Consider the following 16,461-nt stretch of genomic DNA (forward strand, 5'->3'; position numbering starts at 1 on the left):
CCGAAGGGTAGAGCAAACAGCCAGAGGACCTGGGCTGAGTCCCAGAAGTAGAAAAAGTTGGGAGGAAGGGGAAATGAGGAGACGAACAGGAGGGGGCCTGGTGGTCTGTGCTGCATCCCAAACACAGGAACTGTGGAGGGGGTCCCTGCAGCAGAAGCTAGGGGGGCCACTAGGCCCAGGCCGTCTTGGGGGTTGTGTCTTCCCTGCTGTGCATCCATACTGGGTGCTTTAGAAACAGAAGGCAGACCAGAAGCCCCTGCTGCAGGTGAGCACGAAGTGTAGGAAGGCCTTGAGGGTCTGCAGTCCGAGATGGCCTTGGCCTCAACCTGCAGTGCCCTGTTGATCCGCCGGAACGCAGCCTCCTTCTCCCGGTCCAGGTCTTCAGCAGTGACCCGGAACCCCAGCTCTAACGGAGGTGGCATCATCAGAGGCTCCCCTCGCCTACGTGGCAGCAGGGGAAACTTGCGTCCACAGGGCCTAGAGGCCTGGGATCTGGGGGAGCCTTTCCTGGGGGCGAGCGTCTGCCTTGGTGCACGCTGAGTGTGACCCGAAGAGACAGCCTGAGGTCTGTTCTCACTGACCTTCTTTGAGGAACTGAGGGTTGTCTGGCAGTGGGATGAGGCTGGCCCCCTCCTCCGCTTTAGCCACGGGAAGCCTCCCGTGGAGCTGTAGGAGCTCGAGATGGCGTTTCGTTTTGTGCCTGAGCTCGTGCAGGAGGTCTGGGGCCTCTGCTTGTCTCTGGCTTCTGTCCTCTGGGCATGGAGGACTGTGTGCAGAGGCCCAGGCCTGGGCACGAAGGGAGAGAGGCCTCCATTGTCCCGCAGGGGCCGAAATGCACTCGGTGCATCCCTGGTGACCTTGGGGACCCTTCCGTGATCATCAAATCCTTGGACTCTGGGGTCTTTGTCCTGCTCAGGCATCCCTGCCTTGCTCTCCTCAACACTGCCTTCCCTGGTCACGAGTCTGGGGACAGCCGGGTGTTGTGGGCCCCAAAGGGGTGACTTCCTGCTCCTGGGCCCCACAGAGAGTCCTTGTGCTCAGTGCAGTGGCTGAGCTGGAGGATGCCCTGGAATTCGGAGCACACAGCACTGGCTTGCTGATCCCGGAAGGAAGACAGGGCTTGCAGGATCACGGAAGGATTGTCTTGACACCACTGATGCGAAGTGTCCCGGTGCTTGCAAGATGGCCTGCCACTCAGACCAGGGGCAGGAGCAACGGGGAGATCCCACAAGCAAAGTGAACTTGGGGATGGGCTGAACGGGCTCCAGGCAATTGAGCCCTACTGGCAGGTCCTCGGCCTGGGCCCGGACAGGAATAAGGGGCACAGAGTGCCCAGGTAACCGCTCCTGGGAGCAGTGGGGAACGGTCGGATGCTTCAGCTCTCCAGAGCTGGGCTCTGAGCGTCCTCGTGGAGCTACCAACTTGGCCAAAGGCTAAGCCAGCAATGAGCTGTGTTGCCGGCCAATGCGCCTTTTAAACCTGAGGGAGTGCGTGTGCACATAATGGCGCCAGTGACAGAGCGACCTTTATGTGGCCAGGCAACGCGCCTAGGAAACCTGAGGGAGTGGCTGCGTGTGCACATAATGGCGCCAGTGACAGAGCGACCTTTATGTGGCCGGGCAACGCGCCTTTTAAACCTGAGGGAGTGGCTGCGTGTGCACATAATGGCGCCAGTGACAGAGCGACCTTAACGCAGCAAGGTACCCGCGCAACGCACTTGCTGGCAATGGCGGGAGGCGGACGTTGGGGGGCATGCAGTAGGTACTGGAAAGAGAGACGCGGGCACAAAGGACGCGGGAAGAACAGGTACCAACAATGGCTGCAGATCTGCCCGTGGATCGCTGAAGATTCCTGTTCTCCTGCTCAGGCGGGGATTGCAGTGAGCTGAGATCGCACCATTGCACTCCAGCCTGGGCAACAAGAGCGAAACTTCGTCACAGGCACACACACACACACACAAAAGAAAGAAAGAAAAAATAGTGGCCAGGTGTGGGGGCTCATGCATCCCAGCACTTTGGGATGTCGGGGCGAGCGGATCAGGAGATCAGGAATTGGAGACCAGCCTGGCCAACATAGTGAAACCCCGTCTACCCCGTCTCTAGTAAAAATACACATTTAGTCAGACATGGTGGCACGCGCGTGTAGTACCAGCTACTCGGGCGGCTGAGACAGCACAATGACTTGAACCCGGGGTCGGGGCAGGGATTGCGATGCGCCGAGATCGCGTCACTGCACTCCAGCCTGGGCAACGGAGCCAGACTCTGTCTTTTTTTTTTTTTTTTTTTTTTTGAGACGGAGTCTCCCTCTGTCGCCCAGGCTGGATTCCAGTGGCCTGATCTCGGCTCACCGCAAGCTCCGCCTAGCGGGTTCACGCCATTCTCCTGCCTCAGCCTCTGGAGTAGCTGGGACTACAGGCGCTCGCGACCACACCCGGCTAATTTTTTCTATTTTTAGTAGAGAGGGGGTTTCACCGTGTTAGCCAGGATGGTGTCGATCTCCTGACCTCGTGATCAGCTCGCCTCGGCCTACCAAAGTGCTGGGATTAAAGGCGTGAGCCACCGCGCCCGGCCGAGAAAAAAGGCCGGGCGCGGTGGCATGACCTGAGATCTCGCCACTGCACTCCAGCCTGGGTGACAGTGCGAACCTCCGTCTCAAAAAATAAATAAATAAATAAATAAATAAATAAATAAATAAATAAATAAAATAAGAGAGCGAGAGACAGGGAGAAAATTTTATTAATTCAATGCACTTTTATGCCTGTGTTCTTCAATTTGCTTAGGAAACACCCACACTTGAGAGCTGGGACTCTGGCCCTGATTGTAGACATGAAATATATGGTTTCTTGCAAAAAATAGACACTGAATAATTACGAGTTAGTTGAGCTAAAAATCCATTTGGTTTCTTCCATATTTTTCCAAAATTTTCGTCCTTTTTTTTTTAAGATAGAGTTTCGCTCTGGTCCCCCAGGCTGGAGTGCAATGGCGCGATCTCAGCACCTGCTGGCGATAGGGGGAGGCTGGGGGACGCTTGCGGGATAGGTACTGGAAGGAGAGGCACGCGCGCAAAAGATATGGGAAGACTAAGCGCTTACAATGGCTGCAGATCCGCCAGTGGATCGCTGAAGATTCCTGTCTCCTGCTCAGGCCGGGATTGCAGTGAGCTGAGATAGCACCATTGCACTCCAATCTGGGCAACAAGAGCGAAACTTCGTCACACACACACACACACAAACGCACACACACACACAAACGCACACACACACACACACACAAAAGAAAGAAAGAAAAAATAGTGGCCAGGTGTGGGGGCTCACGCATCCCAGCACTTTGGGAGGTCGGGGTGGGCGGATCAGGAGATCAGGAGTTGGAGAAAAGCCTGGCCAACATAGTGAAACCCCGTCTCTAGTAAAAATACAAATTTAGACATGGTGGCACGCGCCTGTAGTACCAGCTACTCGGGCGGCTGAGACAGGAGAATCACTTGAACCCGGAGGCGGGGCAGGGATGGTGATGCGCCGAGATGGCGCCACTGCACTCCAGCCTGGGCAACACAGCCAGACTCTGAATTTTTTTTTCTTTTTTTTTTTTTTTTTAGACGGAGTCTTCCTCTGTCGCCCAGGCTGGATTTCCAGTGGCCTGATCTCGGCTCACCGCAAGCTCCGCCTACCGGGTTCACGCCATTCTTTGGCCTCAGACTCCGGAGTAGCTGGGACTACAGGCGCCCGCCACCACACCTGGCTAATTTTTTGTATTTTTAGTACAGACGGGGTTTCACCGTGTTAGCCAGGATGGTCTCGATCACCTGACCTCATCATCAGCCCGCCTCGGCCTACCAAAGTGCTGAGATTAAAGGCGTGAGCCACGGCGCCCGGCTGAGACTCTGTCTTAAAAAAAAAGGCCAGGCGCGGTGGCACTTTGGGAGGCAGAGGCTGTTGTAAATGGGATTGCCTTCTTAATTTCTTTCCCAACCAGACCATTATTGGTGTATAGAAATGCTGCTGATTTTGTTGTTGTTGTTGTTGATTCTGTATCCTGCAACTGACTGTATTAATTTATTTATCAAGTCTAGGGCTTTTCTGGTGGAGCCTTTACATGCTTCTAGATCCAAGATCACATCTTCATCAGACAAGAAGAATTCGATGTCCTCTTTTCCAGTGTGGATGCCTTTTATTGTTTTCTCTTGCCTGATTGTGTGATGTCGAATAGGAGTGGTGAGAATGGGCATCCTCGTCTTGTTCCTGTTTACAGAGGAAACGATTTCAACTTTTCCCCATTCTATAGTAGGTTAGCTATGGCTTGTCGTATCAGCTTTTATTATTTTCAGGTATGTTTTTTTTTGCTTGTTAGTTTGTTTTTGTTTTTTGAGGCAGTCTCACTCTTGCCGCCCAGGGTGGAGCGCAATGGTGTGATCTTGGCTCACTGCTACCTCCGCCTCCTGGGTTCAAGCATTCTCCTGCCTCACCGGATCTCGGCTCACTGCAACCTCCGCCTCCTGGGTTCAAGCAATTCTCCTGTCTCAGCCTCCCAAGTATCTGGGACGACAGGCACACGTCAAAACGCTCGGCTAATTTTTGTATTTTTAGTAGAGATGGGGTTTCGCCATATCGGTCAGGCTGGTCTCGAACTCCTGACGTCAGGTGATCGACCTGTCTTAGCCTCCCAAAGTGCTAGGATTACAGGTGTACATTTATTTATTTATTTGCGATGGAATCTTGCTCTGTATTTATTAATTTATTTATTTGAGATGGAGTCTTGCTCCATCACCCAGGCTAGAGTGCAGTGGTACAATCTCGGCTCACTGCAACCTCTGCCTTCCAGGTTCAAGCGATTCTCCTGCCTCAGTGTCCCGAGTAGCTGGGATTACAGGTGCCTGCCACCACAGCTGGCTAATTTTTGTATTTTTAGTAGAGACAGTGTTTCACCGTCTTGGCCAGGCTGGTCTCGGACTGCTGACCTCATGAACCACCTCCCTCAGCCTCCCAAAGTGTTGGGATTACAGGCCTAAGGCACCGTGCTCGGCCATATTTATTTATTTAATTATTTAGAGACAAAGTCTTGCTCTGTCATCCAGGCTGGAGTGCAGTGGCGCCATCTCAGCTCACTGCAGCCTCCGCCTCTGAGGATTAAGCAATTCTCATGCCTCAGCCTCCTGAGTAACTGGGACTACAGGTACGCACCACCACGCAGGGATTTTTTTTCTATTTTTTTGTAGAGACACGGTTTCACCATGTTGGCCAGGCTGGTCTCGAACTCCTGATCTTAGGTGATCTGACAGCCTCGTCCTCTCAAAGTAGTCGGATTACAGGCAGGAGCCACCGTGCTCCGCCTCTCACTACATTTAAATGACACCATGGCTCACGCCTGTAATCCCAGCACTTTGGGAGGCCAAGGCAGGTGGATCACCTGAAGTCAGGAGTTCGACACGAGCCTGGCCAACATGGGGAAACCCCGTCTCTAGTAAAAATACAAAAATTAGTCAGGCGTGGTGGTACAAGCCTGTAGTCCCAGCTACTTGGAAGGCTGAGGCAGGAGAATCACCTTAACCAGGAGGCAGAGGTTGCAGTGAGCCAATATCATGCCACTGCACTCCAGCTTGGGTGACAGAGTGAGACACTGTCTCAAAAAAAAAAAAAAAAAAAAAAGAAAAAAACATGATGCCGGGGCATCTGGGCCTGAATACCTGCACGAGCACAGTCATGTCCAGGCCAGGGCTGCCGGTCGAGGTCCGGCCCCATCTCTTCCAGCAGAAAGGGAGCAAGCTTGCGGGGCGGCTGGGGGACAAGATCCCAGGATCTCAGCCTCTGCTCACGGATCAGCTCTGAGACCCCGAGTGAGCTGGGGGTGCTCTGTGTGCATTGGTTTCCCCAGCTGTCAAGTAAAGGGATTGGATGAGGGAGTCTTGTCGAGGTGGAATGATCTCAGATTTGGGGCAGCAGTGAATGGTCCCGCTCCCTGGGCCATGCCAGTGGCCCGGCCTCGGCTGAACACAGCCCCAACACTCTGGAATGGGGAGGAGGGGGCAGTCGGCTCTTGCTCCTAGTAAGAGAGATGCAATAGGGCTCTGTGGCTGAGCTGGGTGCCTTGCCTCACACCTGTAATCCCAACATTTGAGAGGCCGAGGCAGGAGGATTGCTTGAGGCCGGGAATTTTGAGAATAGCCTGGACAACATAGCCAGACCCCATGTCTACAAAATAATAATAAAACAGGTGCAATGGCACCCAGCTATAGTCCAAGCTACTTGGCAGGCTGAGGCAGGAGGGTCCCTTGAGTCCGGGGATTGGAGGCTGCATTGAGCTATAATCGCACCACTGCACTCCAGCTTGGGTGACAAAGTGAGACCCTGTCTCTAAAAGAACAAAAGATAGGCCTGTGAGCATGGGTTTGATTTTCAAACAGGACCCGGAGGGTAGGGACAGACAGTGCTGTCACCCTTAGGTGCTGAACGCTCAGAAATGGGCCAGCAGCAGCCCTTTCCTCCCCTGCAGACACCAGATTGGGCAGAACAGCACGTGGCACTCGTAGCTCTTGCAGTGAGGGCAGGACCTAGTGTCAACCCTTCTGCCTGTGGGAGGGGCTGCTGAGGCCTGCGGAGAGGCCAGGGTGGAGGCTCGTCCCCTTGTGCAGCCCTTGGTGTGGTCTCCACCAGGTCCCCAGCCCACCAGTGCAGGGCACCCCTGAGCCTGCTGCTGCCATGGGCCCTGTCTCTACCCAGGACGTCCCTACACCCTCGCAGTGTCAGGGAAATGATCATGGTGGTGGTGACACTCCTCAGGCAGGGCTGCTGAGAGGAGCTGAAAAGGGTCACACTGCAGGCAGGGGCCCGTGTGACAGGCCCCTCTCACCCCGAGAGAGCTGACCAGGCAGCTCACGAGCACAGCCACATCCTGGGAGTCCGACAAAGGTCCTGGCTGGGCTCAGCCACCTCACCGGCCACGGGCAGCCTTTGTCGTGTGAGCCTTGCTCTCCTGGGGAGGCTGAGGCTGATGGCTGATGTGGGCATTGCCGAGGGTAACCTGTGGCCCAGTGGATGTGGCCGGGTCTCCTCAAGCTGCATTCATTCAAGTAGGACCCAGGGTGCGTGCCCATCTCCAGCCCAGGGGAGCTCCCCTGTAAGCTGGGTGAGCTACTGAAGCCAAGGCGGGAGGCAGTGACAACACCCATGGCCCATGCGGAGGTGGTGGAAAGGCTGGACTCAGCAGCAACACCGAATCCCGGACCAGGCAGAAACCACCCAAGACTGAGGGGCTCGTGCCAGAGCGGTGGCCACAGGTAAGAACCCGGGCCCAGGCTGTGCGTGGCAGGAATCCTCCATGTCCCAGGGCTCAGCACAGCAAAGGAAGACCAGCCGGGTCACCCTGGTGGCCATCTGTCCCGGTCCCACCTGCAGAGTCAGAACAGCCTCTCCCCAGTGGGGATCATCTCTCTCTGCCAAAGCAACAGCAGTCCCTGCCCCAACCAGACTACCCCACTCAGTGGAGTTAGGGATGCTGCTCCAGCATCCTAACACTGCCCAGCTGGCGCCTGCCTGTGCTCACCCACACCCCCCAGGCCGGCCTTCCCTGCAGCCTGGGCTTGGCCACCGTGGCCTGATTGAGCACTGAGGCCTCCTGGGCACCCAGCCCCATCACTGCACCTGCCGCTTCCAGCCCCACCCCACCGGCTCAGGGCTTCTTCCCAGCGGCGCTCATCATGAAATCAACATGCACGCAAGTCGTCTCAGGAAACTTTTTAATGAAAGTGTCGGCAGTTCTTTCCCCCACGATGGTGTGTAGGTGGCTGAGCTCAGATTGCAGCTGCTAAGACACCAGCCACTTACCGAGAGAAAGCCAGGCTGCTTCAAACCCAGGGCCCGAGGCAAAAAAGCATCACTTCTGGTCAGAGAGTCTGGAAGCCATGCCTTGTGGGAGGTCACACTGGCATCTAGGCCTTTGCCTGCATTGCAGAAGGAGAGCCGGGTCCCCCTCCTGGAGAACGCCGCATTCCCCAGCCCCGCACCGGCTTTGCCACCACACAGGCTTTCGAGCCAGGAGGCGGGTAAGACGTAGCTGTAGACCCAAAGCAACCATCAGGCCTGGGGCCCTGCAGGAGAGGAGCACTTTTAGAACATGGAAAAGTGTGGTCATCCCATCATTAGGCAGCACACATCCTACGTAAATAAAAAGTCGTAAGGGGAAGGAGGTTGGGGAGGGAACAAAAATTGGCACAGACATCGATAGACTGGTTTCCAGTTTCAAGGTAACAGATGCACATCATGAGACCAGAGGAGACCGAGACAAGGGCTGGATTTGGCTTTTCTAAGCAACATGTGTTCCTGTGCAGGGCTGGATGGTCACTGAGACAGAGATGGAAGCCAAGACAGGGGAGCCCACCGGGCCCAGATAGGTACAGAGAGCAGAGGCTCCTGTTCTGTCCTCACCACCCACGAGGGTGACACTGCTTGTAAATGGTGGCTGTGGTCTCCCAGCAAGAAAAAAGCACAACTAAATCCACACTGCACACAGAGGCAGACAGAAAGCCTTCAAGTGGCTCTGTTTTCTGCTCCCTGCCTCGCCAGGTCCACAAGCAGAGAGGAGTGTCAGGCGCATGGCCCCGCTGTCAGGCTCCCCAGTGAGCTGTGGGCTCAGCAGGAGCTGCCCACTGACACACAGGGGCACCCACTCCTCCCACCTTGGGAGCGGTCGCCAGAGTCGCACTGGGTGCTGGTGTCATCCAGGGACCCCACACACTTCCTTAAATGTGATCCTGCTTCCCTCTGGGCAGCTGCATCCTCTCCTCCTGCAGGACCGTCTGGAAACTTGGCTCTCAGTTTGCTCTCCCTTCTCTTCTCTGCCTGCCCCAAGCCCCTTTTTCTAAAACACTGATGCAATGCTCATGGGGTTGTTTCTTGAAAATACTTGGCGGCCTCCATGCTTCTGTTTTCTTTAGCCAGGTGGTCAGGAGGGATTTACAAAGAATGCCTGGGCTCCCCCGCAGGTGCCGGCAGGTGGGGTAGCAAATGGTCCTGTGCCTCCACCTGCTCTGGGAGGGAGTCTCCTGTCTCTAGGCCTGGCCCCTTCCTAACCCTCCACGTATCCTGTTCTCCAGAGACTTCAGAACCCACTCCTGAGAACAGCGAAGCCAGGCGCTTAGAGGAAGACCAAATGCTGCCAGGACACGGATTGTCCAGGGATTACATTCCAGCATCTTATTAGGTATCTGGATCTGTTGGGGAAAAAAATTAGAAACTACGTATAAAACTTAAAAATTTTCAAGTATCAAAAGGTTATTTAGGATGAAAGTTTTAAAACAAGTCATCAGCAAGCTGCTATCACCAAGTGGAGACTTTTACAAAAGTTGACCGAGTCCGCTGAGCTGAGAGGACAGAAATGGAGTCAGCTGTGCTGGGGCAGGGGCAGGGACACTTGGGGCAGGGAGTGTGTGGGCAGAGAAGCCAGAGAAGTCCAGGCCTGTGGAAGCCAAACAGGAGAGCGTGGGCCGGAAGGGTGGTCAGGATCGGGGGACGAGGTCGCTCTCCCTGGAGAACGAACCCTAAAGTGCGTAGCCTGGGATTCCCTCCCTGGGGGTCCTGTCCCCCGACATTTCACGGGCCTCCTGGAGCTGCCTTCCAAGGAGGACAAACACGGCAACAAAAGACCCATTTCTGCACAAAAGTCCTTCTGGAAAGAAAAAGAAGAAAGCCAAGAATGGAGTCCAAACGCTCCCCAGTGCTGACTAAGCCTCTCCAACCCTGTTCTAAGTGGAGTGTGGTTTCTAAGTCAGGGAAATGGAAGAGGCCCCACCCACATAGGCCTTGGCCCCACAGGATGAAGCAGCAGCGTTTATTCCAGATACAACAGTGAGGGAATCCGGTCACGTTCCCTCCTCCCCAGAGAGGGCACATCTCGACAAGTGATTCGGTAGAAATCTTTTAGACTCTATAAGTTAAGTTCATAAAAACCACTCCTTTCACCCTGTCTCCCAGGGCCAGGCCTGGACTCTGAGATGATCTGGCTTGGGGCGCCCTCGGGTGGCCGCATGGAAAAACCACAGTCTGAGGCCAGCCTGGGGCTCTCAGACCTGGGCGGGATCTGTCCAGTCCACCTGTCCTTCGGCTTTGGGTCGCTGTCTCTTGGCAGATGGCCCGACACTTGGGGGTGGCCCAAGGACACCTCAGGAAGGTTCCCGCTCTACGGATGGCCCAATTAGCCAGAGGTTTCCAGGCCGTCTGTTTGCCTCCTAGAGATGGACTGGGGCCTTTAGACTTCGGTGGAGAACAGGATACTCTGTCTCTTGCTGTCCGGGGCAGGGATGGCCTCCAGCTGCAGGAAGTACAGCAGCACCTGGACCTGCCCGGGCAGAGTGGGGAAGAGGAGAGTGGCTCAGAGGGGGGCTCACAGCTGCTGGTGGGAGGTCTTTGGGGCCCAAGCCCCCAAGTCCATCTCAGGTGCTAGAAACCCCTGCTGGTGACATGAACCCCTTACAGTGAGACAAGGCATGACTTGGGGCAGGGGTGGTTATTTATTTTAGAGATGCACAGGGCTTTGCTCTGTCCCCCAGGCTGGAGTACAGCGGCTCCATCATGGGTCACTGCAGCCTCTAACTCCTGGGCTCAAGCAATCCTCCTGTGCCAGCCTCCCAGATACCTAGGATTACAGGTGTGTGCCACAATGCCTGGCTAATTTTTCTTTTTATTTCTTTCTAGAGACGGAGTTTGCCACATTGCCCAGACTGGTCTCAAACACCTGGGATTGGTTATCCTGCCTTGGCCTCCCAAAGTGCTGGGATTACAGGCATGAGCCACCACACCCAAACACTTAAGGTAGTTTTAAGCCCCCAGCAAAATGTACTAGCAGGACCAGGAGGTGGCCTGGGCCCCTACTATCACTCTCATCCATGCAGACCTAGGCAAGTCCCTCTCTGAATGGCGGCCACACCACATACAATGCAGGTAGGAAGATGGGCAGGACTGGGGGTGGGGCAGGCAGAGGCCACCTCTGGCAGGTCAGGGTTGCCTGGGCTGGAGCCTATCTTCCCATACCTGGGACATGACCTCCAAGGACCAGCTGTCGGTCATGGTGATGGGCTGGCTGGGGTTGGCAGGGAGCTTGCTCTCCTTCTCTGAGGGCCGGAGCAGCGTGGGGCCAAAGACCGTGGCGAGGTTGTGCAGGGACATCTTATTGACGGCCTCCTTCTCTGCCACCCTGTAGAGGACCAAAGCAGAGGGTGCTGTTTCAATGCCACCACCAGGAGAGAGGAAGAGGGGCTGGGCCGTGCTGGAGTCCTGAGGGAGGGAGTGACCTCGACCCTGGCTGTGCTGCAAGCTGACTCCAGCCCTGGTACTTCTGGGTCTCAGTGGCCCAGGACAAGGGGCCAACTCTGGGCTGGTGAGGGGGTCTCCTCTATGATGTGACTGGGAGGGAAGAGGGGGGTCCAAGTGCTCTGCTGGCCATGGCCAAAGCTCTGAGCTCATTTTTAAGGCCACAGGCAGAGGGACGAGGATGGCAGAGAGGCTGGGGCAGGGGTGGCAGTGGCACTAGTTGCCAGAGACAGTGAGTGACTGCCAACAGGGGTCAGGGGAAAAGGTCTTCGGTGTTGGGGGTCTAGTGGGAGCAGAGGGGCACCCCGCGGCCTGGGGACCTGGAGCCCTGGGATGCCACGGGAGAGCTGGGCTACCTTTTCAGGTGGTCCAGAAGGAAAAGGAAGGTGAGCAGGTTGGCCTCCGGCAGGGACAGCAGCAGGTTGAGCATGCAGCTCTCCTTTGCAACTGGGTCTGAAAGAGCTGCAGGAGGCGGTGGGTTACTCCTCAGGGTCACAACGAGCCAGAGACCTCTCCCGAGGTGGTCACATGGAGCACCTGGGGCTTGTGTCCCTGCACAGCCCAGGCTCGTCGTCATCCTCAGTCTCACAGCTCTGGCCCCCAGTGAGGATCGTGTGAGGGGCGCTGGTGTGGGGTATGAGCCACCTGAACGCCTTTTCTCTACCTCACACGGGTCAGCAGCACCCGGCGAACAGCAGCAGGAGGAGCCGCAAGAGCAGCCGCTCATGGGCAGAGCTGCCCTTGGACAACTCCTGCCACCACCCCCTCCCCAGGGGAGCCCAAGGCAGGGGAGGCTCAGCATGGAATGAAACAGGGGAGTGAGGGACACAAGGAGGTGGGAAGTGGGAGGCCCCAGCCCCACCAAGTACGCAGAGACCCCCTCGTCGTCCTGGACACCACAGGGGCACCTGCAGGCTGGGAGAACAGGTCCTGGATGGGCCTGGGAGGCAGACCTGCCCTAAGGGTGATGCAGAGGCTATAGGTGCTGCACGTGCCAGCGCCCACTCTAGACATCAGCCTCCAGGTTGACTAAGGGTCAGGCCATGTTGGAACCCATGTTCGACTGGGCCAGGACCCGTGGCTAGAGCACCTGGGCACCCTCCTTCAGCCCTGGTCTGCAGGAAGGACAGCAGACTTTAGGACCCTACAGCAGGGCAGTGCTGATCATTTCACCCTCTTGGTCTCCTTGAGGAATAGGGACGGGGAGCCCTCTGGGGATGGGCGAGGCCTTCCAGGACAGGCTCAGTTTTGGTCCCCTGCTTTCTGAGGTTGGGTTAAAACACTGACCATGGCAGAGGGGGCACAGCTCAGGTTCCCACACCTCACTTTTCACAGCCTCCAAGGGCAGCAGTGCACGTGGAGGAGACATCTCCCACGAGGCCAAGGCCTCCAGTGCTCACCAATGCCCTCTGCGAAGTTGGGGTAGAACTCGTCAGTAAAGAGGGGCTCGGGCAGCTCACGGAAGTACAGCTTCAGCGTGCCTGCGATGGCGTTCACGTCCATCTCGCTCATCATCACCGACACATCCTTGTTATCTGGAAAGAGCACAGAAATGCAGCGGCCTCTTTGAGGATCCCGAGTGAGTCACTTGCCATCCCTGCCTTGGCTAAAGCACCGTCCCTGCCACGCTGACCACTGTGCGGGTCCCTCCCAGGCTTTGAGCAGCTCATCTGACTCCTCCCAAGAGCTGTGCATGGTTCTGTGTCTGCAGAGTTGATGGGGGTGCGTGGGCATTCCCATTCCTCTCCCCTGCTTGGCCCCAAGTGATGGCCAGGAGGAGGCCAGTGTGGCAGGACACAGTGCCTGCGTGGGAATTGGGTGGCTCTGCCCTGTGCATAGCAACCACTCCTGCACCAGTGTCTTCTGATAGCAGGAAGGCTGTGGGAGAATCTGCTTGGTTTCAGTGTTTGAACCTGTGTCTTCCCTTTGGACCCAATTGGCCATTGGTGCTTACATCCTCACCACAGGCCAGGTCCATTCTGGGCCCCCAGAAGGAGCTGAAACTACCACAGGGCCCTCCCAGGGATGCTGGGCATTCTAGGGGTCCTGGTCAGGGTGGGTGGTGTGTGCCCCAAAGAAGGGTCTGCAGGCACAAAATCCTATTGCTTTGAAGATGCTGGGAGGGACCCTCTGGGGTCTCGGTGCCCTCCCCTGGCATTTGTGACAGTTCCGGGTCCTTCATAGCCTGTGAGCATTGTTGAGATGGAGGCGGAGATGCTGCAGCCCAGCCTGAGCTGGATCCCATCAGTGCCCTCTGCCTGCCGCATCCTCACACAGGGCAGTGGACAGACCCCACTGAGTCCTGGGCTTCCACCTCCTGTCCACCCCCAAGGCAGGAAGGCCAAGGCCCGGCAGAAGCCCCTGGTCCACCCCAGCAAGTGGCATGCGTGGCTAGGATGGTTTAAAAACTGGCTTCTACAGAGGCTTTTTCTACAACTCTTGTCTTCTCTTTTTTAAAAATAACAACACAGTAAATGAAGAAAAGACACAGAGAAGGATGTGACATGCCTGGGCCATGGAGCGTTCTGAGATCTCATCGCGGACACCACTGCCCACACCTCCATTCTGTCCTCCCCAGGCCAACACTCACTGATGTCGAAGGCCGCCTTCAGTGCCTGAATGTCCGTGGCCACTCCGGACACGCGGTAGATGCCCACCTCCTCCATGCCTCGGCGCTCGATCTCCTCCACACACTGGCGCACGATATAGGGCACCTTGGACCTCTCTCTCCTGTGGGAGGAAGGAATGTTCTCAGTGTCCTGACAGCCCTGCTTGGGCCACAACACAGGAGACCTGCCCTCTATCTGCACACCCGGAGGTGGGGTGAGGATGGTGATGAAGGTGCCCAGGTCTGGGGCTGCACACAGAGCCTTCTGCATACCTGTCCTCCCTCTGCAAGCTCTGTCCTCATTGCATGTACTTTCTCAGGACATTTCAAGCGGCCAGAACCCCTGGAAGTCACACATGATCTTTGCAGGAAGGTCTGGAGGCCTGTCTAAGTAAAGTCAGCACAGGAAGGGCATCTGATAGATTCCAGGCCTGGGGTTAGCAGCCTGTGCCCCCAGCTGGGAGATCAGATCTGGTGTTGGTCCTGCCACCCACGTGCTGTGTGAGAGGAGAATCCCTGACCCCTGCCCTGGGCCTGGGCCTTAACACACATCCGACGAATGAATGAAGGGTTGCCTCAGCACCAGTGCTCCAAGTCCTGCGATGCTAAGTGCTTTTCTCCTCTGAGTCTTAGCAATGGACAATTCCAACACCACCACACAGGACACTAGAGTAAGAATACTTCAAAGTTAGAACACAGTGCTGTGCAGAGGCCTTAACTTTAGTTCTGTTTTGCAACTGGATTTAGCAGCACATCAAAGCTGCTTCTCAAGCACCCTCATTAGCAGTGGTTATTTGGGGGAACTGCTGATGGAGTCCTCGCTGCTCATGCCCAGAGCCCTCCCAGAGTGCTACACAAGTGGCTTCCATGCAGCTGGGGGTGGGGAGTGGTGTTTAGACACAGAAAGGAGTCCAGGGTATGACTGATGGAGGCCCTGGCCCACGTGACCAGCAAGGTCAGGGGCCCAGCCAGATTCCATCCTGGGGAAGCAAATGAATTCTCAGAGGAGGTGATCTGTGTCTGCAAGAACTGCTCTCAAACCAACAAACAGGCTTCTCTTGGCAACTGACTCGTGACAAAGAGGCAGGGGTTATGGCCATTCAACAGGAATCTGGGACCATGATAAATTCCAAGCAAGGGCAGAAAACCCTGCACTTGGGCAGTTCCTGGAGCCAGCCTACTGCTTCCAAGCAAGGCGGCAAGGACATTCCTGAGCTGGTTTGGAGGAAACACAGGAGGTAGCTGAACACACCAAGTGTTCCCTGGGGCCTGACCTCACCGTGCAGCGGCCACGCACAGAGAGGAGAAACCCACACATGCTCTTTTCTGCAGAAACAGCTGAAGGGACAGGCGCCCTCAGTGCCTGAGCCCAAGCCCCTCCCCACTCACTTGGTGACCACAGCAATCTTGACTCCGAAGACCCCTGTCTGTTTTCGGGACGGCATCCTCTTCAAGCTGAACTCCCTGCTGTTGAACTTGACCGAGAGCTTTACTTCAATCTATAGTGGGGAGAAGGGGCACAGTCCTCTAATCCTGCTGGTCCTCATAGCCCAAGGTCCCAAGGGCCCCTGGGAGTTTCATCAAATATTTCCACCCCCAAGGCATGCAGAGGTCTCAGCATGAGGTGGAGTCGCCCCTCGGGGAAGCCCCTAGTCTACTTCAGGAAGAGCCAGGATTGTTGAAGATGGTGTAAAGGACTGGCTTCTGCAGAACCACCTCCTAAAATCCCTGCTGCTTCTCTTGCTTGCTTGCTTTTTTTTAGATATAGGAGCTTGCTATGTTGCCCAGGCTGTAATCAAACTCTTGGGTTCCAGTGATTCTCCTGTCTCAGACTCCAGAGTAGCTGAGATTATAGGTGCACTGTGCCCGGCTTTCTCTTTCTTAGTAACAATTAAAAATTAAGTGGGAAAGACTAACAATAATATAAGAAAAAGCCAAGAATCTCAAATATTAACATTTTACCATTTATACCCAGGCCTTTTTGGGTGTGTCATTAACTTTTAAGGTCTAAACCTTTCTGGGGTACCTAAAGACAAATCAGGGGTCTCCATTTCTACGGGCAGCCCCCAGGTCCCCAAGTGGAGGCCCCACCTGTCCTGGTGGTGCCATGAGACCTTTGTTTGAGGAGGGATGCTCAGGGCCTGACTGGCAACTGCATCCCAGCCAGTGAATGACGATTCCCGTGCATGGTGATTCTGCTCTTCGGGGGCCCTCCCTCCTCCAGCCAGGCTCCCTCTCAGATGCCGCCTCAGGCTCAGCCACCTCTGACTGATTTGAAATGAACAGAGGCCACCCTATCCTTCTGGGGGAAGTGGGCACCAGGAGAGTCCCACAGACACGTACCCCATTCATGGCGATGACGGTGCGCTGCCAGTCTCTGTCCTGCAGGGCTTGTGGGTCCAGCTGAAAGCAAGGAGTCATGATTGGCAGAGGCCCTGGGGTCTGTTCAGAGTCCCCACGGGGCAGCGGCCCACACCCGCCACTTGTCCAGCCCTTAGTCAGAGGCAGAGCCTGACCGAGGCCAGCACCTCCATCCAGAGGCCGAGAGGTAGAGTAA

At 55.9% G+C, this 16,461-nt stretch overlaps 2 protein-coding genes across 3 annotated transcripts in view; both read right to left on the reverse strand.

Annotated features, from left to right (window-relative positions):
• LOC100588948 (putative POM121-like protein 1) overlaps positions 1 to 5,697 on the reverse strand; it is a 5,917-nt gene extending 220 nt beyond the window's left edge. The window contains 5 exon segments of the mRNA XM_030815165.1: positions 1 to 937; positions 940 to 1,174; positions 1,284 to 1,433; positions 2,997 to 3,041; positions 5,680 to 5,697. The exon segment at positions 1 to 937 is cut by the window's left edge and continues 220 nt beyond it. Of these exon segments, the coding sequence (XP_030671025.1) occupies positions 1 to 937; positions 940 to 1,174; positions 1,284 to 1,433; positions 2,997 to 3,041; positions 5,680 to 5,697 (1,385 nt within the window).
• Positions 5,698 to 9,798: 4,101 nt separating this feature from the next.
• Positions 9,799 to 16,461, reverse strand: part of BCR (BCR activator of RhoGEF and GTPase) — a 138,627-nt gene continuing 131,964 nt past the window's right edge. For both annotated transcript variants that reach the window (XM_030815944.1, XM_030815945.1), the window contains exons 17-23: positions 16,248 to 16,307; positions 15,294 to 15,403; positions 13,887 to 14,026; positions 12,697 to 12,831; positions 11,653 to 11,758; positions 11,018 to 11,180; positions 9,799 to 10,325 (exon numbers count right to left, since the gene is read on the reverse strand). In XM_030815944.1, coding sequence (XP_030671804.1) covers positions 10,236 to 10,325; positions 11,018 to 11,180; positions 11,653 to 11,758; positions 12,697 to 12,831; positions 13,887 to 14,026; positions 15,294 to 15,403; positions 16,248 to 16,307 — 804 coding nt within the window. In that variant the 3' untranslated portion in view covers positions 9,799 to 10,235. The remainder of the gene's footprint in view (positions 10,326 to 11,017; positions 11,181 to 11,652; positions 11,759 to 12,696; positions 12,832 to 13,886; positions 14,027 to 15,293; positions 15,404 to 16,247; positions 16,308 to 16,461) is intronic.

This window comes from Nomascus leucogenys, chromosome 7b (assembly GCF_006542625.1).
Source record: "Nomascus leucogenys isolate Asia chromosome 7b, Asia_NLE_v1, whole genome shotgun sequence".
Taxonomy (NCBI): domain Eukaryota; kingdom Metazoa; phylum Chordata; class Mammalia; order Primates; family Hylobatidae; genus Nomascus; species Nomascus leucogenys.